The sequence below is a fragment of the Bos grunniens genome, chromosome 7 (assembly GCF_055505025.1).
Source record: "Bos grunniens cultivar Pamir isolate PY7600 chromosome 7, Bosgru_T2T1.0, whole genome shotgun sequence".
Classification (NCBI taxonomy): Eukaryota; Metazoa; Chordata; class Mammalia; order Artiodactyla; family Bovidae; genus Bos; species Bos grunniens.
The window spans coordinates 73,619,199-73,635,977 of NC_141171.1; the positions used below are offsets into that span (position 1 = coordinate 73,619,199).

General features: G+C 36.5%; 1 protein-coding gene across 2 annotated transcripts in view; it reads left to right on the forward strand.

Moving 5' to 3' along the window:
* Positions 1 to 16,779, forward strand: part of GABRA1 (gamma-aminobutyric acid type A receptor subunit alpha1) — a 58,243-nt gene that overhangs the window by 18,281 nt on the left and 23,183 nt on the right. For both annotated transcript variants that reach the window (XM_086413767.1, XM_086413769.1), the window contains exons 4-7: positions 877 to 944; positions 9,107 to 9,327; positions 11,439 to 11,521; positions 16,360 to 16,503. In XM_086413767.1, the coding sequence (XP_086269893.1) occupies positions 877 to 944; positions 9,107 to 9,327; positions 11,439 to 11,521; positions 16,360 to 16,503 (516 nt within the window). The remainder of the gene's footprint in view (positions 1 to 876; positions 945 to 9,106; positions 9,328 to 11,438; positions 11,522 to 16,359; positions 16,504 to 16,779) is intronic.

Here is a 16,779-nt window from a genome sequence, read left to right on the forward strand (position 1 = left end):
TGGGTCAACTTTTTAATATACTATACCAAAGATACAAATATCCTGATCAATGAAATGAATTGTTTAAAATACTGGACTGTTATTTCTCAGAGCTAAAGTTGAAAATTAAAAAGTCATCTTTTTCATTCTCACCTCTCAACAAAGGTTTCCTTTTATACAAGCAACATTAAAAAAAAAATCTATGTTGGGTTGTCACCAAACTACATACATTTTATTGGTTGATATATATGCCTCAGAGCCACTAACATAAAATTACATTGAGCTTGAAATGGAATCTATTAAATGAACTTTGCTGTACCATAATATGTGCTTCTTGTCCTCAAAATTGAAGATACTTGCATAGGTTGTCAGATTTTTTTCCCAGGGAGTAATTTGGATAATCCACTTACGATTTAATTCCAGAAAGAAATCGTTTATAAAACACACCCTTGAGTGCTTAAGCCATAATAAAGCTTGCTACAGTACACTATATACATCCCAAGTGTAGCCTAAATACCTGGAGAATCCGGCAGGCTGTATAAGAATAGTTAAGCTTAAATCATACCCATATGCTAACATATTTTTTATTACAACATGAAATGGTTTGGTATCATTCAGGAAAGTGTGTCCATTCTTACAGAATCCATTAAGAATCATCTGACCTCTCCATAAAATCTGTCTCCCAGAGTGGCATATTTAGGCTCCCTTCTCCATTGAAAAATATTCACTGTGAAATTTCATGTGTAAGCAGTAAATTATCAGGACTACACAGTGGAGCAATTTTAGAAATAGCTAATCAAAGCCAATAAATTTCCCATTTGGGTGTGAGTATATGGTTGTGAGATCTAATAAGGGCTGTTGATAGACATTCACTGTCCCAATTTCCTGCTTCATCAGAGCGTGTAACTGAAGTGAAGACTGACATCTTCGTCACCAGTTTCGGACCCGTTTCAGACCATGATATGGTAAGTGACTCTGCAATTTTGGTTTTTCTGGAGTATTTTCTAAATTTAACTTTTGAAAGGAAAAATATGGATTAGGTTTTTAGGAAGTAATTTGCAGTGCCCTGGGTATATCTTTGTGTTTCTCTATGTGCATAATAAGCAATATATCATACATATGTAATATATATATATATATGTAATATATGTATATATAATATTTACATAATGGAAAATACCCATTTACTTTTCAGGCCAGGCCTGTTTATAGTTATCAACGACTGCAGTCTTCTTTTGTTCCATCACTGAAATTATTTCTTTGCCTTGGTCTATGTTTTGTGATTCAAATAGTGTGAATTACCTTATATTTCAGTTAGGAGGACATATTGATTGAAGAATGTTCGCTTTCTGGATCGCCAGGACTGTCATAGAATAGCTGTAAACACTGCAATTTCTGAATTATTTTTGGTTAAAAAGGAGAAATGTGTATAAAAGCTGAGCAAATACTTGACCAGAATTAGACTGAGGAGGAAATAACACCTGTGGGAAAGGTTCGGCTTCACTGCAAAAGGCAATCATTAAATTATTACCAAGAGTGAGAATAAAATGAATACATACCTGCTCTCTCTTTTCCCAATCCAAATGAACATGATTTTCTCCTCTATCTGATGGGAATTGGTAAGTCTGTAGAGCTCTGCAGATATTATATAATATTTCTGAACTCTTGACAGCCAAACTCCTATAGAAGCAAAAAAGCATAAAGAGGCCATGAGACACATCATTACAGTTATTTTGAAGATACATTAATTAAATACTATTTTTTGAAATATCTTTTTGTTTACACCATCTTAAAAGTCTTCTGATTTCCTAATAGCTCAGATGATTCAGAATAAATGTTAGAGAAAATAACAGTTTATACCAGCATTTCCCAAAGTGTGGAAATTCACAAGGCACCCAGAATGGCAGGGTTAGAGCTCTGACCAGTCCCGAGGTAAGGTAAACTGCTGAACTGCATTTAATCTAGTGTGTTCCAATCATATTTGCCCTAAACCCTTTTCTTCAAGTGATGCTTGTTGACATTCTGTGACTCAAACATTGGGAAATGCTGACTTAGGATAATTAGATTTTGTTGTTTTTGTTTAGTCTCTGAGTCATGCCCAACTCTCTTGCTACTCCATGGACTGTAGACCACCAGGCATCTCTGGCCATGGGACTTCCCAAGCAAGAATACTGGAGTAGATTGCCATTTCCTTCTCCAGGGGATCTTTCCAATCCAGGGATGGAACCCACATCTCCAGCATTGACAAGTGGATTCTTTACCACTGAGCCACCAGTGAAGCCCCAGGATAATTAGATGCTTTACACCTAAGACAGGTTATGAATGTAACCTGTACAGATTAGAGTCAGTGGAGCATAGAAGAGATAGCAGAGTGGTAGGTAAGAATACAAATTTCTGAACCAGAATGCCTGGGTTTATAATACCAGTCTTTTTACTAGACAAGAGTGTATCTGTCCTTGGGGAAATTACTTAATATGTCTCTTGCCTCAGCTTATTCATGTGTGAAATGGGAGTAATAATAATAATACATCATGGAGTTATCACAAGTATTAAATGAACTAATACATGAAAAGCACTTAAAAATCATTGGCATATCCTAAGCACTCAATAAATGTCAACCACTATCACTATGTAAGAAAAAGAAATATCAAAGTTAGCCAGAATGGTGGATTTCTTCCTCTGGTAATTCGTTTTGCCATTGTGGTCAGTCCGTAGACCACTTTATTGAAATACTGTGCAATACAATAATTTTTACAAACTTGATTGTGGTCTGAAAACTATTGTGATTCTCCCACATTGCAACTCAATCTTCCCACAAAACTATTATTCTCTCATGCTACTTTTCTAATTAAGAAACTTTAATATATCCCAGTTCAGTTTAAGGTCAAATGTAAGCTCCTCTGCCTATATCCCATAATAACCATACATGATTTTACCACTCGTCCTCACTTGTTCCCACGGACTACTTAGTGATTTGCATAAGTATTACTTTCTGTGAGGCATACCCTTGGGGGCTAGAACTTCTGATTCTAGGATTCAGCCTTGCTGAATTCAAATTCATCACTGACAGCAGAGTGACATTGGAGCAAATCAATCTTGTAAGGCTCAATCCTTGTAAGACTTCAACAACAACAGCATCCTTGTAGGACTGTTAGGAATTTTAAATGAGATACATAAATAAGGGTCTATCGACAGTGCTCAATAAATAGTAACTATTATTATTTTTTGTCTCTGAACCCCTTATGATGGCATGCACCCTTTGTAGAAATTTCCTCTAACCTCTATCCATTTAAATTTTGTATTTCCCCCAAAATCCAAATCAAGACCCAAATGCTTGATGAAAACTTTTCTTTTATTCACCCAATAACAAATTAACTTTCCCTTTCTGCATTCAATCATATTTATTGACTGTAAAATACAATTTAGCTTTTGGTCTCATATATAACATTGTTTTGTTAAGTTACTTATATTAGTATCTTATTTTCCTAAAGTGATGCCAAATGACATAAAGGCAAGCATGTTTCACATCTCTTATACTATCAAAGCATTGCTGTTTTACAGTAAGTGTTTAATTTCTACTTACTTGGTAAAAGGTTTATGAGTCTACATTAACTTTTAAAAATTAAGGTCTTCTGGGACTCAGTAAATAACACCCTCTTTCCTACCTGAGTTCTGATTGTTTTGATAAATAAGATAGCAAAGGACATGAAAAAGGAGGATATCATCTTTATTACTAATAATGTTGATATTTTAGAAGGTGGTTTATATCTGCAGACAAGTGGTTTCCAGAGTAAACACCAGGGTCAGCCAGAGTAACCCACCCAATCAGCAGGCAGTGTTGGCTTCCCTCTGCAAGAGTGGGGACTGAGGACTGACCACGTAAAACGTGTAGCATGGAGGAACACAGTAGCATTTGCGAGTCTAAAATGGAGACTCGCATTTTTGATGTCTTCTCCATCAAAAATGGAGAAGACAAGAGGAAGTTGCTGAGATAGACAAGATTAATTTCTCTTTCCAAATTCTTCTGTCGAGTTAAATTACTTGTCCTCTCTCCCCTCTCTGAATAGAACAGTGTGAGAGACAGGAGAACTTTCAGAAGTTTTGCACTGGTGAAGCTTTCTTCTCATAGATGGAACACCAAGAGAGGGGATAAAGGATTACAAATAGTTCACACTAATAAAGATATTACTCCTCCTCCTAATAATAATAAGGCTGTGTGCTTAGTTTCTCAGTCGTGTCTGACTCTTGGTGACCTCATGGACTGTGGCTCACCAGGCTCCTCTGTCCATGGGATTCTCCAGGCAAAAATACTGGAGTGGGTTGCCATGCCTTCCTCCAGAGGATCTTCCTGACCCAGGGATTGAACCCAGGTCTCTCACATTGCAGGTGGATTCTTTACTGTTTGAGCCATCAGGGAAGCCCAATAATAATATGACTATTCTCTATCACTGGCACCTAGCATGATGTCTCAGGAAAAGTAGATGCTCAGTAGAAATTATTAAGGGACAGTGCCCAAATAAAGCCATATACAGTCAAGCACTTTTCTCTTGGAAAATATTTTGCATGAACAGTGATGTCTTTTCTCTTAGACAAAAGATTCTCACTAGGATTTTGGATACACTATTAACCCTAAGATTACCATAAATTACTTTTTACAAATGGCCTTTGGTCAATAATCAGGTCAGAAGAAGGGACCAGAGTCTAAACCAGTGACACTGTTTTGCCTAAAACTCTTAAATAAGCCAACATTTGAATTGTTCTGTCACAGAAGCAAATTAGCCATAAGTATGCAACTGATTTCCTAAGTGACTAGTGGAAACTGTACCTAACCACTTTGAGAAGATTAATATTTAAACTACATTATGGGAGAATTATCCATAAGAAAGAGTGGAATGATTTACAGGGTAGCAAAATTAAAAGGCAGAATGACAAAGCTATTTTTCAAGACAGGAAATATAGTTTTTAAACTGAGTACTACTAAAGAACTAAATAATAATAACCATAACAACACTAAACACTATCGAATGCTTATGTTAGGCACTGTGCTAAGGGTTTTCTAGATCATATATCTTTTAATCCCCATGCCAAAATTTTTGCTACATGTTATTATTATCCACATTTTCCAGAGTAGAAAAGTAACCCAGCTAGGTAGCAACTTAAACTCAGGCTGTCTGTCCTTAGAGATTCCACAGATCCCAAAGTATCTGACTTCATCTGGAATAGAAAACAAAATTAGGACAACTCCTTAACTTTATTTTAAAAACCATTAATTGGCAATCAAACTGCACATTCCCAGGGCACTAGGTTCTGACAAAAATATCCAGGCAGCACAATCAGAAAGCCCTGTTTTCCATAGTGCTTAAAATGTATTAAATCACAGCACACACAGATGGTAATAAATTGTGCAAGTGGGAACACTTCAGTACAATATTTATTTAGAAACATAACGGATGTTGTGTCCCTGTCTTCAGAATAAGGCTCATATTCTCCAGGGACCTGCTGTATTGAAAAGGGGAACTGGGAGAGAATTTTTGCTTGAGTGGTGGAGGCTGGAACACTGAACCCCGAAGGAAGTATTCACCAACACTTCTTATTTGTTCAGACACACTTCTGTGGAGTCTTCTCTTTTGCCTTCTGTTTTTGTTTTACTTAGTTATGACCACTTTCTCACTTTCTTCATTTCCTGTCCTACCACCCTTCCAAAGATATAGCACTTTTTTATTCCCTGATACCTTGAAATCTAATACAAATTTGTGTTGAAAGAAAAACAAAATGGGAGACCAATAGTAACTTTTAACTTTTACTGAGAACCTCTGTGCTTTAGATCTTCTTGCAAGTTTTTCACTTGTGTTGGCTCACTTCTGACCACAGGCAAATGGAATGAGTATTGCAATGATCCCTACTTTATTGGCAGCCAAGGGCGTTAGAGTAAATAAGAAAATTGCCTAAGGCCATTCATCTGGAAGAAGGACAATTCAGTTCTAGTTAGCAGATTTATAATTTACATTTGTACGCTTTATGCCATGGCTCTTCTCTCTCCTTCTTGTTCTGACTTCCTAAAGAAGGAGCTCTGGCACATCTTGGTCTAGTGAATTTCGACCAGGGGGAGAGGTCGGGCTGTACAAGTAGCGACTGGGAGCTGCCTGCAGCTACCATGGCAATATTGCAGGGGCCATTCCCAAAACATGGGAAAACAAATATTTCATCCTTGATTAGGCAAGAAGTGTTCACGATCAACTGCTTTCATATCAGTTTTATTTTTTTATTTTATTTTTTAACTTTACAATATTGTATTGGTTTTGCCATATATCAAAATGAATCTGCCACAGGTATATATGTGTTCCCCATCCTGAACCCTTATCCCTCCTCCCTCCCCATACCATCCCTCTGGGTCGTCCCAGTGCACCAGCCCCAAGCATCCAGTATCATGCATCGAACCTGGACTGGCTTTCTATGTCTAACAAAGGGAAACATAAAAATTAAAGCTTATTTAATTTTGCTCTTTGTGCATGTGTATGCATGTGTGTGTACATGCATGCTTGCGTAACCAGAACAATATTTGAAGAGAGAGTATCTTAAAGGAATTTGGATGTCATTGTCCATCATTAACACAGGGAAATAAAGCTAGCTTTAAATATGTTAAACTGTAAGCCTTAGGAGCTTGGCAGGTTTTGACATTTTTTTTAATCTTAGCTTTTGGGATATATCTTGTCAAAGACTTGATAAATATATTTTATCTTATAGGTAACATTTATTTTATATTCAAAAATCTCCTTGGAGCAAGCAAACAAGCGAACAAATGTTTTAGATTCGTAGTAATATGGTCAGCTTAGACATCCTTAGAGCCTTGATTTACAAATGACCCTTGCCTCCACTGTTGACCAGGCTAAAATTTTGCAGCCTAATAAAGTATAGAGCTTATGTGACTGACTCCTGAGTAATAGACATAGATAGCATCATTGTCATAGCCCTGACTTACAAGTTTGTCTGTTGTCTAGAGACGAGAACATGCACAGCCCAGACTAAACCCATCCATTCTGCTTCCCTGGCAAGCACTCCTACTCTGGATCCCTTCCTGATGCAATCCACAGGCACTCTCCTCATTTCTCTCCGCATGAAAAACACTATTCTAAGCCCATCCTACTCCTCCACGAGTTTCTCCTATAGCTTCCGAGTCTAAACAGTTTCTTCCTCTGTCAAATTTAACAGATGCTTAACACATGTTTCTAAGTAAATTCCTACGTCACATGTCCCAGTGCTTTTCATCTGACACTTCCAGACAGAAAAAACAGAGTAACTTCTCTTGCCTGCAAAGACAGACTGGTGTCATGTTACATTTTTTTAATTTCTATTTCAATCAGCATTTACCACTATGCCTGATGCATTATAGACTTTGTTGTTGTTCTTTAGTGGCTAAGTCATGTCCAACTCTTTTGGGACCGCATGGACTGTAACTCACCAGACTCGTCTGGAAAGTCATGGGACTTTACAGGCAAGAATACTGAAGTGGGTTGCCATTTTCTTCTCCAGGGGATCTTCCTAACCCAGGGATCGAACTGTGTCTCCTGCATTGGCAGGTGGATCCTTTACCACTGAGCCACCAGGAAAGCCCCTCATTATAGACTAACCAATAATAATTTTTACTTGATCAGTAAGGACTCAGCAATGCCAACTAGTGCTCTGAAAATTTTCATTCAAACTTTACCCAATTTTGCATTAACCCTCGGAAAAAAAGACGTAGTAAAATTCATGCACAAAAAGCCTGAAGATAGACACTGTTTATTTTACATGCCCTAAAGACAACATGTATAAGATTAAAAAAAAAGAAAAAAAAAAAACAGCAGCTTTCTGATACATCAGGGTTTAGGGGTTTAGGAAAATGGAGCATGATGTTTTTAAGGTAGTTTTCCTTCCAGTTTGGAGCATTCTAAGATTAATGGAGGATATGGTAGTCTTTATTTCAAACCACTGAGTTCCAATTTTAGTGTCAGTGTAGCAAGTCCTGCAAGAAAGATTGATATTATTACCCCTTTCAATTTTAGGAGCTGGTAAATCTCATTGCTTGTTTTCAGATTAGAAGACGTTTGTCTCGGGGTATTGCCATGAGGAATGCTGTGTTTATTCAAATAAATAGATTCCCTGGCTATGAATGATGAAGAGCTTCACACCATTTCTCATGTGTCTCATACACATCAGTTTAGTTCAGTCGCTCAGTCGTGCCCAACTCTTTGCGACCCCATGGACTACAGCACACCAGGCCTCCCTGTCCATCGCCCACTCCTGGAGTTTACTCAAACTCATGTCCATTGAGTCAGTGATGCCATCCAACCATCTCATCCTCGGTTGTCCCCTTCTTCTCCTGCCTTCAATCTTTTCCAGCATCAGGGTCTTTTCAAACGATTCAGTTCTTCCCATCAGGTGGCCAAAGTATTGGAGTTTCAGCTGAAACTCATACACATATATACTCACAAAAACACACTCACACACCTGCATACTCGGAATTCTTTTCTCTCTCTTTTTTTTGGAAAAGATGCAAATTACCATTGAAATGGATTTCTTATTTTCATAATCTTCTTCATTGTGTAGAACTGAAAGTCTGTATACATTATTTGTGGGGGAAAATGTTTACTTAGCCAAAAAGATTATTTCAGCATTAGCATCATGGATGTCTTGGGATTGGGGTTTTCAGAGACCATAAGAGGGTCCCTAGAATGTTATACTCTATTTTTAGAACTAAAATTGTCTAATTTAAACATTTTCATGTATGTAATAACCTGTAACATGAGTTCTGTTTTTATTTGCAATATATTCTGTCCCTTTGAGTACTGATATGATGGAGGTGGGGTGGAAGTAAGGTGCTAAGTTCCTTTCACATATCTGAGAAGATATTCAGCAGAATTTTTCTGACAAAATAGTATTTGAAATTTTAGTTATTTTTAAAGTGATTATGCCAACCAAGGATTCACCTGACACCGATAGGTTCAGGCCACCACAAATTTACTTGTAGAAATATCACCCAGCTCGTGTTTTGCTTCTAAAGTTTCAAAAAGGATGCATTGTTGTTATAAGACATTTGCATTACAAGAACAGCACAGTGAACTCTTTGCCATTTTCCCAAATTACCTAGGAATATACAATAGATGTATTTTTCCGTCAAAGTTGGAAGGATGAAAGGTTAAAATTTAAAGGACCTATGACAGTACTCCGATTAAATAACCTAATGGCAAGTAAAATCTGGACTCCGGATACCTTTTTCCACAATGGAAAGAAGTCAGTGGCACACAACATGACCATGCCGAACAAGCTCCTGCGCATCACAGAGGACGGCACTTTGCTGTACACCATGAGGTAAGGAGGACTCGCTTTCCCCATGAACTTTTCTAGACCTTCTCTTCCACGTGTAGATTAACATCAAGCTGATGGGCCAGTGTAGAGCATCTGGTTTCCTGTCCTCCCTGTTTTTCAAGTTTAATACTTACTCTACTATGAAAACTAAACAGGCTGAAATATTATGCAAGTCAAAGTGTTAAGTAGAATGATTAGACAAAAATGAAGAAAATGTTTACAATGTGTATTAACTAATGCAATATATAGCTCCAACATATTCTAATTCAATAGAGGGACTTCTCTCTACTATTACTTCATGACTTCCTGCCTTACAGTAAGGTGTAGATTAAATTTCTAGAAGCTATCTTCTATATGTATCTGAAAATGTTTCTATTTAAAAAGAAGTGGGGAAAAAAACAGAAAATAGAAAAAGTTCAAAATTTTTAAACATAAATTCATGTGGCAGTATACATATTGAAGAAGTGTATGAATTCACAATGATGTTGTTAATGAGAAAGAATATAAATATTACTAATTTTGCTTAAACTGAAGACTACATGTATATTTTTACTTTATAAATATTTCCCCCATTTTGAGATTACTGGACAGCTCAGCATCTGAACCAATCATTCATTTATGGTTAGATGAAAGAAGTATGAATCAAAAAATTTTTTGAATATTTTTAGATAAAATTTTTTTTTATTTATGAGAAACTCATTGAGGACTAATAAATAAGTACTTATTCTTAAAGGCAGCTGTTATTTCATATCCAAATGACTTGTTGAAATGTTGTTTCTGTAGATGTGGCCAGCACTTGCTAATTTAGGCCATTCAGTTATTCCTTTGGTATGAAAAGGTAATGAAGGGAATGCCTCAACTTGGAGGATTCTGTTTAGAATGAAAGTAGAGTGATACTTTGCCTTTAGAGAAAGCTTCCAAAATTCCTAGCTTTTTATACCCAAATATCCAAATAAGAAACAAAGAAAACATGCTTCAGGTGCCACTGGAGATAGATGTTGGACTCAACTAGTAAACGTGTAATGGGACTGAAAGAATGAAAATTCAGAAAAGAGAGAAAGAAAATAGAGAATCAGTGGACAGGTATGTTGAGAACTTTCCAGATCATCCAAGCAGGATCTGTTTATATTTGAACTTTGAAATATTTTCCCTTGTAAAATATCCTACACTTGTTTTTGAGCCTAAATCTAGCGTGTATTTCTACTAGCTGGCAGTTACCTGAGGAGGGATTTGCACAGACTAAGAAGTTTATCTATTAAAGGTTCCCAATGTATCTAACATTCTTCATCAGGAACTAACATAATACCCTTCTCTGAAATGTCTCACCACCTTTGCTAATTTGTTACCACTTTCCTAATAGTTTGTCCTAAGGATATGAGTTTAGTTATTAATTTACATGTTTCATATTTACTTTAATTAATATTATAATGACTTCATGATTTTACTGGTTACAAAGACACCTTATCACATTTCTTGAGTTACCTAATAATATAGATAAATATATTTTCTGAAACTTATGTGAGGAATTTGGGTACAAATTTTCCATAGTTCCAGCAAATGAGATCAAATATATTTCAGTGAATTCCTTTCTTGACTACCCTTTTAAAACATAAATAGAATTCATGTTCCCAGAACATAGGGACTAAAAAGAAGTTCTGCAGAGTCCTGGCTTCCGTTAGGCAGTGGATTTGTAAATAAAACTAAACAGTTGGAATAGAGTGAAATGACATATAAAGGAGTCTAAATGACTCTAAGCTTCCCGAAATCTGAGGACAGTTCCTTCCTCACATATCCCTTTGTTGTTTAATGCATTTGGTGCTATTTTAGGGAATGGAGTGGGGAACTAGATGGTCACAGAGAACAGTGTTGAAACATAGACATTACCACATGTAAAATAGATAGCCCGTGGGAATTTCCTGTATGATGCAGGGAGCTCAAGCCCCAGTGATCTGTGTAATTCTTTTCAGATCCTTTGATTATTAACAGCTCAGTATGACACTGCTGTTTGTGCTCTTCTTTCTTGCTTTCTTAATATATTTGCTCTAGTTAATAACATCCCAGTCATATTTATCAGAAAGTATCTGATCTACCCTATATTTCTGTTAATTTCTAAGACTGACGGTGAGAGCCGAATGTCCAATGCATTTGGAGGATTTCCCTATGGATGCCCATGCCTGCCCTCTAAAATTTGGAAGCTGTGAGTAAATTTATTTTATTTTTGATTCTTATGAGAGCATGTCTTTAAGCAAGCAACCTCCAATTCATTATGAACATTAGAGAGACAGATAAAGAGTATCAAGAAAACTTAAATAGTGATTTATTGCAAGTGTTTTCTATAAGTAACCATCTTTTACTTCACTTTTTAATATCCTTTCAGGAAGGGGTTATTCCCCATCCTCTAGACTAGAAAGAATAAATTTTACTATTTAGTGGAAAAATTTCCATTTTTTTTCAAGTTATATTCATAGAAAACCAAATGAAGTATGGATGTTTATGCCTCATAGATATCATCTTCTTTCCAAAAAATGTTGGTCATTGTGTTTATTTTATATCATTACTGACATTTGTTTAGTCCTAATAATTCGACTTGTTTATCAGATGGAAATATTGGTAGATAGTAAAGGACAATAATTAGATTTTCTTAATAATGAAGCCTTAACCTAAGGATGATGCCAGAAAAGAAGTTAATTATAGTCTTAAAACAGTTTTAGCTCTGTTTGGATAGCTCATGAAATGTACTTACATATTACTGCTTCTGAAGACATCTTAGATAAATTCACTTTGTAATAACTTTCAAGGTTTCTACATCTTTAAAATATGCAGGCACACATTAGAGAAGCCTGGAGAACAGTGGCCAGCTGGTTAGGCTCTCTGGTCTTCCCGTTTTCCTGCTTTTGATTAGTGTGCATGCATAAAGTGAGGAGGAATAATGTATTCCTGGTTTCTGCAGGGGAGTTACATATAAGGACTGACTCAACTTCTGGACTAACCTAACCAGCTTTCTGTTCTCACTAGTCAGGCAATCTGAGCAACTATTTTGGTGAAGATATGATTCATAGAAGAAAAATAGTGGTAGTGTAGGAAGACAGCTAGCAAAGAAAATAGCAAAGGGCCTTCAGGCTCCTAACAGTACTAATCATGGAGAGACAACTTTCTCTATTTATATATCTCATTCTATACTAAAACCCAAGGATAAACTACCTACTTCAAAAACTGTCAGCTACACAGCCCATTGGTGAAAACTATTCCCCCTCAATCCTTTTCCGAATGTAATGTATGTTCTATGCCATGACCTATTACATTTTTTTTCTGATTACCAGTTCCATTTTTAATGATACTATTTTGTATTATGTGTTACTTATGTGCCAGGCGATGTATTAAATATTTGTATATGAATCAACTCAAATCCACAAAATAACCTTATAGTTCAAGGTATCATACAAAATCAGTACTCTTTTTGCCTAAAATGGTTCTGATTTATATCTAAAATCCTAGTATAACTACTAAATAGTATCCCCTTTTGCCTTCAGAGATATCTTGTTTTAGACATTTAACTATATGTTTAGTATATTAATCAGGAATACTTTTAAGCAGTGAGCATAGCTTAAAAAAAGGAGTCTAAATTTTCATACAAGATATATGAAGGTAAGTGATTATTGGTTAATTGCTGGTTAATTTAGCATCTTAACAAGGATGATGTTTTAAGATATTCTTAGATGTTCTTCCTGAAGACAAAATGTTTGCTGCTACTCCAGCCATTGCCTCCACTTTCAAAATAAAGAAAAATAGGGAGCAGAGAAGAAAGGAGTAGTGCCTGTATCAAAAAAAACTTTCCCTAAAATCCTAACAGACATCTTCTCACATCTCATTAATCAAAGCTGTGTCACATGACCAATGCTAAATACAACGGAGGCTGGAGAAACAAGGCACATTTAATTAGGCACATTGTCATCCTGAAGAAAATGGATAGTGAGTGGAACACAAATAGTGTCTTATATAAGAAAACTGAAATTTAAAGGCACATAAGTAAGCTGTTTTCTACCTCAGAGCCTTGGCATATGCTCTTTTCTCTGTCATGGTACTTTTCCCTTGTTTCTTAGCATGGTTGGTTTTATTTATCCCTTACATCTCAGTGTAAATATTAGTTTCTAGGGCCTTCTGTGAAGTCCTTTTCAAAATGTGTATATGGTCCCATCAGTCTTCTGATCATAATACACATTTATTTTATACCATTTATCACCAAGATAATTGTTAGTTTTAACATTGTTGTTATCTGGAGACTGTAAACTCTTTAAGGGCAAAATCTATTTTGTTCTGCATTTTCTAGCACAGAGCCTAATATAATGTAGGTACTCAGGAAGTATTTATTGAATGGGTACAGAATATAATCAGGTTTTAAGTATCTATTCAGTATTTAAGCCTCAAAAAAAAAGAGAGTTTAGGGACTGTGGGGCTTTAAACCTCAAGAGAGAAGACATACATTGAAGAGCAGGCTCAGATGGCATATGCTTGGTGCGAAAGAGGACCACGGTGAATTGCTGTACCTGCCAGTGGTGTGGGAAACGGCAATGGTTATACACTTATTGTATAGTCATTTCTCTAACCTGAACTAACCGGCTTATTTCAGAAATGAAGAAGTTAAAGCAAAAGTGATCTGGAAATGTTTGACTCAACTTTTAAAGGAAACATCTTGCCAAAATCTGAGAGAAGAGAATAAGGAAGAGATAAGCAAGATGATTTTCTGATAATTTATTAAAGCACTATGTAGTAAATGTTTTTAAAGTATCTGAAGTAGCTTCATGCATATGTTGATAAGAACCAAACTTGGAAACGCAGATGTCTTCTTTACTACTCTCCATGAGATTCTGAATGTCAGTGCTACCTTACACTTTCTGCTTGTTAGGGATAACACCCTTTGTATAAGGCCAGATAACTCGAAGATAGTATACAGAGGCAGCTGACATCTTTTAACTGCTTTCTGAGGAATATACAGTATAATGCTTTGATTCTAGAAAAAGTGATTCAGATTATATGTGGATAATAAGATCTAGGCAAGTGCTAGATGTAGTCAAGATTTAATAAATGATCGTTTCCTGACTGACTACCAAGCAGTGTTTTATAAACAAGAAGAGAGGGAAAGAATTATGAATAATAAATAATTTTAGAAATTATTTAGTGGACCTGCCTCATGCAAATGAAAAAACAAAGGCCCATAAAACCTAAGTCACAGTGTCAATTAGCAGATGCCCTTTTGATACTGTCTATGCTGTCTTTGTTTTTTTTTTTTTTTCAGTTTTTTTAAAAGTGTTTATTGAATTTGTTACAACATTGCTTCTGTTTTTGTTGTTGTTCAGTTGGTAAGTCATGTCTGACTCTTTGCTATCCTATGTACTGCAGCATGCAAGGCTTCCCTGTCCTTCACTATCTCCCTGACTTTGCTCAAACTCATGTCCATTGAATCAGTGATGCCATCCAATCATCTCATCCTCCTGCCCTCAATCCTTCCCAATATCAGGGTCTTTTCCAATGAGTCAGCTCTTTGCATTAGGTGACCAAAGTACTGGGGCTCCAGCTTCAGCACCAGTCCTTACAATGGATATTTAGGGTCAATTTCCTGTAAGATTGACTAGCTTGATCTCCTTGCTGTCTAAGGGACTCTCAAGAGTCTTCCCCAGCACCACAGTTCAAAAGCATTAATTCTTCTGCACTCACTTTCTTTATGGTCCAACTCTCACATCCATACATGACTACTGGAAAAACTGTAGCTTTTGTTTTACCTTTTGGTTTTTCGCCCTTGAGGCATGCAGAGTCTTAGCTCCCTGATCAGGGATCAAACCCGCACCCCATGCATTGGAAGGCGAAGTCTGAACCACTGGACCCACCACGGTAGTCCCTTCTCCTATCATTAAAAAAATTTTTTTTCTTATCTACTGATTTATTTGAAATGTGAGCTTAACAGTTCTGACTAAGTGGTTGAAGACTTTCTAATCTTTTCTTTAGGCTGAAGAGTGTCAACTCAAAAAAGTTTTTATAGGTCCTACTTCTCAGATACTGACACAAAGGATTAATAAGATGTATCACCTACTGTGGAGCTTTAGGTTGAGGCTTTAGGTGTATCTGTCTTCTATATTTAAAACAAGAAATTTCATCATGTGAATTTACTCTACAGTTTGGAAGATTTCTATTGAGAGATAAACGCAATGAGTAACCACCACTTTCACAACAATAGCATATTTGTGGTGGATTTCATACACAGTGGAGTTTCTAAGAAATTGCAAGGAATGAGATACTGAATCATTTGATATAAGTTGATAGTGACACTTTTTATTTCCCTTTGCAACTATAGTAGCAGCCCATTGGCAACACATGGCAAAGTATAAAAAGATAGATCTAGGCACTGTTGCTAACAATAGTGCAATAAAGTCACAAGAGCTCTAATTCGTCAAGAAAGGACACAGGTCTAGAATAGGCTTCATCATTACTTACATGACCACCAATTGTCTTTGCTTAGCTTTTGAGCAGATAGTAGAGATTTTTTCTCTAGAAAATTATTGACAGCAGTGGAGTAGAATGAATAGCGTTCTATATTCTTATATTGGTTATCCCACTAAGTAACTGTGGTGGTTTAGTCTGGTTTTCCCAGAAATTAACTGTGGTAGTGATTTAGTCTCTTAAGTTGTGTCCTACTCTGCAATGCCATGGACTATAGCCCACCAGGCTCCTCTGTCATGGGGTTTCCCAGACAAGAATACTGGAGTGGGTTGCCATTTCCTTCTGCATGGGATCTTCCTGACCCAGGGATTGAACCCAAGTCTCCTGTGTCTTCTGCTTGGCAGGCAGATTCTTTATCACTGAGCCACTTAAACAAAAGGATATAAACAATGTGACTCTACAGTTTTTCCACATAAACATTCAATGATTCCAGGTACCATAAGCCCAGTATGTCCTCTTTGGTAAGACCCTTCCATTTGACAAACAAGAGTTTGTCAAAAGAGTGCCAAAACATATGGACCATTTTCCATTCTTCCCTTTTAGATGCTTATACAAGAGCAGAAGTTGTTTATGAGTGGACCAGAGAGCCAGCACGCTCAGTGGTTGTAGCCGAAGATGGGTCACGCTTGAACCAGTACGATCTTCTTGGACAAACAGTAGATTCTGGAATTGTTCAGTCTAGTACAGGTAAGTGCTATTTGGGAACTTTAGATTGGGAAGAAGGAGCCGAAAAACTTTTTGTAGAAACTTGCAAATTCAGTTAAGTCCTTCAATAACAGAAGTAAGGAGAGTGAAAAATTACACTAAACTGGGGAACAGTTATGCTGGGAACTAGTGTAACCTCTATAGACCTGTGATCTTGAATTTGACATGTCATGCCTTTTGATCTCTGGTTTTTCATCTGTTTGTTTGTTTGTTTACAAAATAAAGAAGTGGTTCTGTGTGATCAGGGTAGCACTGTAT